Source organism: Pyrus communis, chromosome 3 (assembly GCF_963583255.1).
Source record: "Pyrus communis chromosome 3, drPyrComm1.1, whole genome shotgun sequence".
In the NCBI taxonomy this organism is placed as follows: Eukaryota; Viridiplantae; Streptophyta; class Magnoliopsida; order Rosales; family Rosaceae; genus Pyrus; species Pyrus communis.
The window spans coordinates 20318935-20327806 of NC_084805.1; the positions used below are offsets into that span (position 1 = coordinate 20318935).

Below are 8872 nucleotides of genomic sequence, written 5' to 3' on the forward strand. Positions count from 1 at the left end.
CCATGTTCGTTATAGCTAATGTGCTTTCCTTGATAGATTAGTTTACGGACGAATATCGTGTGTGAGAAAAATCATGACGGTTCCAAATTATGGAGGGTAACAAATTTAGAAAAACATCGTTGTAAGAAATTAAGCATGATGATTGATTCATTACAATCTCATATCACATCATAAATTAATAAAATGATTTCAGCATTCATTTTATTTTCTGTACACAACCATTTATTTCTAACTTCGGTTTTGAACAGATCAAAAGACAATCGAGACACAAGTAAACATAGTATGAAAAATGTGTAAAAAAGATGTGTGAAAATCATTTTTTTTTAATTATTCGTGAGATACATTTCAAAATTTTATTTATTTTTCTTTGAACGAAAAAAGATGGGCCAAAAAAAAAGAATTGCAAGACATCTAACAAACAAGTTGGGTAACCTGTAATGCATCGAGACGAGCTGAAGAAGACGATTAACAGAACTCCAGTCGAGTGTAGCTACTCGATTGCACAAGGACCAATTGGCAATTTTCCCATACCTTCCAATAATTAAGACAAACGACTTTGTGGTCAGTCCCTCGATGGGGCTTTCTTGGATATTCATGTGGTATTTTAATCATAAAATATTTCTATAAAAATATAAAAATTAAAATCTAACGGTTAAAATATTTAGAGTACCAGATACTCGTAAGGACCAATAATTTTTTATCCCCCAAGTATTGGGAATGCATGGAGTGCTTTTGATTGTTTCAGTGCTTATGGCTGACAATTCTGACAAGGTCTCGCTTACAAGTAGAAGTGTTTTACTGAAAAATAATAATTAATTTTCTTAAATGCTTAAAGTTACTTAATATCGACACATATTTTTCAATAATTAAGTAGGATTTTGAAGAGGATGATGAGCGGGCATCGAATTTGAGTGGGAGGGAATAAACTAAGCCCCTTCAATGCCAACACATATTTAAACATTGAATTTTTTTATCGAACTTAAATTGAATAATCAAGAACTGTTGAATCAAATATAACCGTCAAAAATATGTCGAGGCTAAAAAACTACACTACAAACAAACACAATTTCGGGTTAGTTTAGGATTGCTGTGCTTTTTTAATAAATTGCTTTTGTTGTGCTTTAATAATAATCAACTATAAAATAAAGCAGTTGGGCGTTTGATAAACTGTATTTTTAAAAATGTTCTGAGTATGAAAAGGCAGTGTAAATGCAATGTTTAGAAAGATAAATAATGTCATTGTTTAAAATTAATAAGCTTATTACATGAATTAAAAATATTTTAAAGACTCAACTCTGTTTTTTATTAAAACAACTTTTAAAGGCAACCTACGTGCTGCTTTTAAAAATTGTTGTCTAGATGTCATTCATTTTAAAGTAGGAAATTTTAATGAAACAATTTCGGTACTGTTCACATTTAACGTTAAAAACATTTTTACCTTGAAAAGTCACTCCTGATACTATTTACTTACATCTTTATTTTATGTTTTTGATTAAAAACTAAAGATTTTTTAGAACTTTTCGTTAGTTTTCTTTTTAAAATAAGTAGTATATTTTATTTTACTAAACACTTTTTTACTATTTAATTTTAAAGTAAAACGGTTTTTGGTAAAAAAAAAAAAAAAAAAAAACCCGAAGTCTTTGGTGCTTACACGTGTGGTTTCCCAAAAACAAAGTTCACACGAGTGTTCGTTTGTGTTTTTCGCTGCTGCTTGCTCTGTGTGATTTATCAGAAATGGCGTTTAGCTAAACCGTGAAAGCTTTGGAGTTGGCTCCCAAATTTTTGGTGGCAAACAAAAAAAATGAAATCTGTTCATTTCTCAATCCACTCGGCCCCAATTTTTTCCTTCAACCCTAACAATCTCACTTCATCTTCTTCTTCTTCTCAGATCGCTCTCCTCCGCCCCTGCAAATTCAGCTCCCTTTCTCTCCGCTCCACTTCCAAGCCCTCCCGCTTAATCACGCTCTGCGCTCCCAATTCCGCTAAAGCGACGTCGTCCCGGTCCGAATCGGCTGCAGCGGAGGCCAGCAATGGAGCTTTTATTCAAGCTCTAAACGACACGTCGGAAAGTCAGTGGACTGTGGAGGTCGGAAACCCTAGCGTTCCGAATCCGTCGGTGGCCAGATTGAGCTTGAGCGACCAGGCTTTCTTCCTCTTGGCCTTCATCGCGTGCACGGTATGAGCCTCAATTACTGTACTTTGCGTTTGTGTAATTCAATTTGTGAATCTGTTGTGGATGATTGGGATCAATTTGTAATTTTGTTGTGGAAATTGGGATTGATTTGTAAATTCGTTGTGGAAATTGGGACCAATTTGTAAACTTCCTTGACAGAAATGGGAAATGTGAAAGTTCTAGTTTATTTTGCTCATACACTGATGATACGAGTGCATGATTTGATTTCATTGTGCAGACTTCAGTGGCATTTACGAGCCTTGTGATTGCAGCTGTTCCGACGCTATGGGTAAGTTTTCTTTTCCTCGAATTTAATGTCTTTTTTCAGCTTAAAGGAAAGAGCAATCCGTTAATGCTTAGATAATCATTTAAAACTTAGGGAGTTCTGAATTTTCTGTGGAATCTTCATTTTTCATAAAAACCCTGAACCCTGAATCATATTATGTTTATTATATTTATGTTTCTACTAGTTATTGGGTCTTTGATGCTTTTGCTAGTGGTTGTCTCCTCCCATTCCTTAGACAATTGTAATTGGTTGGTTTGAAGAGTTTGAGTGCTGTTCAAATGTTATTTGGATGGTCGAAGGATCCATTGTCAACTGCTTGCATGCGTGGAATGTGTAATAACTTCTTTCATTGCTTTAATCGTCTTGGCCTTTTGAAGTCCTTGTCTTGGTTGCAAAAGAAAATCAGAACTATAATTCTTGATAAATATATTTTTTTCCAAGACAAGCTTGAAGAATTAGGTGCCCTTTTCTTTGTTTAAACTGGATATTGGAGGTCTTGTCCAAATTGTGGTCCCAATTTAGCTGTTTCTGGTATGTTCTGTAGGCAATGGGGAAAGCTGCAATATCTCTTTCAAAGCTGGCGGATACAGCTTGTGAAGAACTCCCTAGTACTATGGCTGCCGTTAGGCTTTCAGGCATGGAAATAAGTGATCTTACGCTGGAACTGAATGATCTAAGGTGATAACTTAATCATTATTTCTGAGTCCCTGATTCATTTTTTGTCATACATGGTTGCTTTGAGTCTCTCTTCATAGTTAAACTCATCTCTTTTCTACGAGCTATCCCTTAACTGCTAGTTTATAACCCCAAAACGAGTCCATGCATGTATACCCATCGGCTTACAGTGGGGTTTTTAAGGGGCACAAATTCAGTCTAAGGTGGTATTCTTTTTCCCTTGGAAAATTATGAGTTATACGCTGGTGTTTAATTCTAGAAATACACTAAACCAGGTTTGATAGGAGGAATTACTTAACAACGCAATTGGTCATCAATGATATCTGTCCAGCCGTCCAGGCTTTGAAATTCAATTTTTGTGTGTTTTATATATGCTCACATCAGAATTTTCTTCAAAATTTTAAATTGGATGATGTATGTCATACTTTGTTTTCCATTCCATGCAGTCAAGAGATAGCTGATGGGGTCAGCAAGTCCACTCAAGCCGTTCAAGCAGCAGAAGCTGGGATTCGGCAGATTGGTACACTTGCACATCAGCAGACAATGTGTATGTTAGAATTCGTCTTTCTGCTTATCTTCTTAACATAGGCTTTTCACTGACTTCTGAACTATTGTTATCAATATTTTATGATACAGCAATGATACAGGAGAGGGCGAATCTTCCCATCATCTCTTTGCAACCTGCTGTTGTTGGAGCAGCAAAGAAGACCTCCCATGTTGTCGGTCAAGCTACTAGGAACTTGATCAATATAATTTCTCGAAGGGACAACTCTGAGAATGAGGAGGACGCTGGAATCGATAGGTTGGAAATTTGAGTTTGTTGCACTTGGATCAGAACTCTATTTTCACGGACTTTGTGCATATAATACTCGGTACTCCACTAGTTCAAACCCGAAGCCAAATGTCTCAAAACAGTGGTGGAGATGAACAATATATACCAACCTTCGGGTGACTAGCTTATACTGAAATACTGTGTCTGTTGTACACTTGTAGAGAATATGGACCAACCTTAATTATTGTTATTGAAATGCCCCGAAATAAGGGGGTAAGTAGTGAAGATACCATTGTCTCCGAAGAAGATCCTGAGCTCCCGTTGCAGCGGTTGTCCAAGGTATTGAAGCTGTCAAGCGTCAAAGGAGTGAGGAAGAAGTTTCTAAATCTCATATTTTCAAATGTAAGATCCCTGTATTATCTTTTCAAACTAGTAAGGTTGGCCGTTAAACGTTGATGGAGTCTTTCATTTAGATAAACGCGAACCTTTTAGTTAAGCTTAACTTTTTTGGTTGTTGAAGTTAGAACCATAAGATGATTGGGAAACCGAAATGGAATTATAAGAATTTAAACTTAGAAATTTTGAGGCATTTGGTTAGATTTTCGTAGCCTTGATAGAACCGAATCAGTCTCGCATCAAGGAACTAGTATGAAACACCTTTTGTGATTGTCACATCTCTATGAAATCATCCCAAGATTATATCTTAAATTTTGGTAGCTTTAGCATGTCTTCAAATCTTCTGTACCAAGCCTTTGTACCAGATTTGTGCCAACCTTTTATATTTCGACATGTGTGCAACTATTTAACCCCAAAATATAACGAGAAAAGCTTGTGTGGGGTTTGGTTTGTCACTGGATTTTAGTGAGTGACACTAAACTCCACTCAAAACTCGTCACCTGGCAAGTGTTATGTATAGTCTTTTATCATTCTTTTATATGTAAAATGTTCATAATTATTTTTCCTACTAATTAATATACACCATAAGATCAATCTAATGATTCACTTTTTCTTCTTTACTCCCTTTTTTTCTTCCCAAATCTTCTCTCCAATTTATGTTTTTCGGTGAGTCTTCACTTTCTTCTCTCTTCCGGTTCTGTTTCTTGCTTTTCTTCAAAAAAATTTATATTCTCCAACTTATATAATGGGAAGCAACCAATAAAATATTCCAATTCTTTAAAATTGACTACATGAGTGGTTTGGCGGTAAAGTTAAGAGAAGTTAGTAATGAAGGAGTCACTAGCTATAAAGCAACCGAAGAAGGTCATAAAAGAGGGAACACAATTGAGTTTATCTCTCTTAGTTCCATGTTTTCATGTAAAATGTTTGAAGCTAAGGGCATATTGTGTCATCTTATTTTGAGGATATTTGATTCAAGTCTACACATTTGTATTTAGAGAGAGGAGAGACACAGTGGGGGGAAGAAGATGGCATACAAATTTTGAGAAGATAAATGACAGAGAGGAGAAGAAGAAAAAAAAATGAACCATTAGGTTGATATCATGTTGTATATTAATTAGTAGGAAAAAATAATTATGAGAATTATTATAAAAGAATGATAAAAGATTACATTTAAGACTGCCACGTGGTAAGTTTGGGTGAAATGTAGTGCCACTCAACAAAGTCTAGTGACAAGCCAAGCGCCACACAAGTTTTTCTCAAACATAACGGTGTTAACTTAATAAAATTAAGAAAATAAAAACAAAAATTAAAGAGGAAAAAAAAAAAAAAAAAACCAAATCTCCCCCAAGACCCCAACTCATCAACCCTCTCTCCTCGCCTCCACAAGCTCTCACTCTACAAATCCAAGGCGTTCTGCAAATGGACTGATTGTCCCACTTCTCATTTTTGCAACCCGTTATCTGATTGAAAATCAAAGGGATCCATTTGAAGAACGCCTTGGATTTGTGGAGTGAGAGCTTGTGGAGGCGAGGAGAAAGGGTTGGCAGGTTGGGGCCTTGGGGAGATTTGGTGGTTTTTTTTTTATTTTTTTATTTTTTTATTTTTTTATTTTTATTTTAATTTGTTAGTTTTATTAAGTTAACACCGTTATATTTTGGAGTTAAATGGTTGGGCACGTGTTGAAATATAAGGGCTTGGTACAAAGGTTTGGTACTGAACATTTGAAGGTTGGTATACGATACCATCTAATAAAAATAAGGTACCATTATCATTTAATTTGATCGTTGGTAGTGTAATGCAATCACACTCAGAAATAATATCCTACCTTCACAATTTGACACAATCCCTTTTTCTAAAAGCAGTTGAATAAAAATTAAAACTTGAAGAAAAATAATGTAGTTGACTTGGGAGAAAAGAAGTATATATGATTGAGCACAAATATTTGAGAAAGCACAATGAGCGGTGGGGATATCGACTTGTGATAAATAATTCACATGCATCAAACTGGTTGCAAATAAAATAAATAGAGAACTGAAGGTGGGTGGCTTTTGTTTATGAAGAATACTAATAATAATTTCGTCATGAAATGATGGGATTAGATTATAATATAAGATGATATTAATGTATTATTAGCTGCAAATTGTAAGATATTATGGTTGGTATTATATTGTAGGATGATAATGTACGTTATTCCATGGATTTTGCCACGTTAGATTTTTTAAATGGGGACTTGTCACGGAAAGAGATTTATGTAATTGTATTTAATAGGGTGAATTAGTACTAGTAGGAGCCTTGTCATTAGTATTACGGTTTAGTGGTATTCCTCTTCACTTCTAAGTGAGAGGTTTTATGTTCGATTATCGTCAAAGACGAATTTAAACCACATTATTACTAGCCTATTGTGAGGCCAAGCCAACACAATCCTCCTTATTGTAGATAATGTTGTTTGTTAAAAAAAAAACAGAGAGAATTAGTACTAGTAGGAGCCTTATGTAAGGTTCATAAACGATGATAGATACGAATTAGGCTAGCTCGTGAGGGCCATCTACTCTTACCCTCAAATTTGGTTTTTGCTTTCATAAATCATAAAGAGTAGTTTAGAATATTACTTTAATAAAATAAAAGACTCATGAACGATGAAGGTAGCTCAAACATTCAGTCCCAAGCTAGTTGCACAAAGAAAATAGATTAATTAGCATGACATGGGGATTTTTATATACAAGCAATATATTAAGTTTTAATTAAATTAATATATAAAAAGTTTACTTCTCAACTTATTTTGTATAAATAATATCGTTTATTAAAAAAAAAATGTAAGAAGATTTGAATATGAGTGCATAACGAAAAGGTTTTGGATGTTGTAGCGATGAGGATTGATATTGAAAACCAATTTCAAGTTCCAAGGATATACCAATTAAGAAGAAATATAATTATGTAATTATGTGTGCTTGGAATAGAGAAAGTATGCAACATGTTATTATACAATTGAAGGAAAGCTTAAAAAAAAAACTTATCTCTAATTATATAATGACATGTGGTGTATTGTCTCATGTTTTGGACACACTAAAAAATTCTCATCTCATTCTCATTTGGAAAAATGGGTAAGACCATGAAGACCATCTAGTTAAACTATTTTTTGTAAATCATGTGATTTTTAATTATTAAATTATTACTTAAATATTAATTACTATACTTATTTTTTTATTAATAAATAATAATACATCATTGATTTATAAATATGATATAAAATATTAGTCTACCTATCGTTACTTGAAAAAATAGCTTACCAAACTTGTCTATTATCAAAATTGGAGCTTAAGATAGAAATATAAAAAATTCGTTTTGGGAATTGCGAATCAAATGCAAAATCTAAACATAAAGCATGCCAATCAAACAATATCGAATAAAAATAAACAAGGTCAACGCAAATATCATTGACCTACACATAATTATATATTTTTTTTCTTTCCAAAGCGATATTAATTTATTAGGTAAAATAATAGTTTCAGTACAAATACAGAAAGCTAGGGGGAAAAAAAACATTTAGAATAAGGTGATGAATTAGGTGAAACAAACTACGAAAGGTCTAATCAAACTTGGATTCAAGAGGATTTTAAAATATTTTAAAATCCTAGGATTGGAAAAGGGTGGAACTTTGGATCTTTGAGGAGTTCAGTTTGTATAATAATCTTGAGTTTTTGTTTTTCGGCTCCAAGGGATGTAGCTCCAGAGCATGAACAACTTCATTTGATTAGATTTATGGTCTATATTCATTTATCACCACTGGATTTATTTGACGGTTAAGATTCAACTTTGCAAAATCTATCAAAATTTATGGAAATCTATTACATGAATCTTCTCAAATCTTCCAAAATCATATGGATTTGTAGAAGTCTACACAATCCTATGAAATCCATCACTTATGACCAAAATCTATTAATTTTGAGATTGTGAAATTGCTTCCTAATGAAAAGAAAAAAAAAAGAAAAAAAAAAGGCAACTTTAGAAAGTGAGAACAAAGAGAAATTAAAGAAAATAATCAATCACTAAAACATGAAATAAAAGGTCAAAAGAAGTAGCAACAAATAGTGCCTGAAATTATAATAGATTCACGATTCAATTATTTCCAATGTAATAAAAAAATAAGTCAATTAAACCTTTTTTTTTTTTTCCCAAAAAGAATAGAGTTGATTAGATTTTATTGATAATGTTTACAAAAAAACAACAACGAAGTTTTATCTTACCAAACATGATCGGCTGTATGAATTCTAATTTCTAAACGCTACTGCCTTTGGTTTTGCGTCAAGTCTTCTGTTAGCTCTAAATACTCCATGTTTTTTCTTAGAGTCTATTTCCAAGTCTTCCTATGTATTCATCTACCTCTTTTGTCTTTAGCCTCTATGTCATAATCGAATTTTCAAACTGGAGAATATGTAGGTCTTCGGTTCATATATCCAAATCACCTTAACCGATTTTCTCTTATCCTATCTTCAATTGCGGTCACTCCTACTTTACTTCAAATATTCTCATTCTTAATCATTTCATTTATTATTTGCTCACACATTCA

General features: G+C 33.4%; 1 protein-coding gene across 1 annotated transcript; it reads left to right on the forward strand.

The window, feature by feature from the left end:
- The first annotated feature begins 1697 nt into the window (after positions 1-1697).
- Positions 1698-4481, forward strand: LOC137729170 (uncharacterized). The gene is made up of 5 exons (XM_068468020.1): positions 1698-2176; positions 2412-2462; positions 3004-3137; positions 3581-3681; positions 3771-4481. Exons 1-5 carry the CDS (start codon positions 1802-1804, stop codon positions 3947-3949), a joined length of 840 nt encoding a protein of 279 aa, XP_068324121.1. The 5' UTR covers positions 1698-1801; the 3' UTR covers positions 3950-4481.
- Positions 4482-8872: the final 4391 nt, after the last annotated feature.

Coding starts and splice junctions, on each gene's coding strand:
- LOC137729170 (XM_068468020.1), top strand. CDS start 1,802: ATGAAATCTGTTCATTTCTCAATCCACTCGGCCCCAATTTTTTCCTTC. Junction 2,177..2,411: donor TGGCCTTCATCGCGTGCACG/GTATGAGCCTCA, acceptor TTCATTGTGCAG/ACTTCAGTGGCATTTACGAG. Junction 3,682..3,770: donor TGCACATCAGCAGACAATGT/GTATGTTAGAAT, acceptor TTTATGATACAG/CAATGATACAGGAGAGGGCG.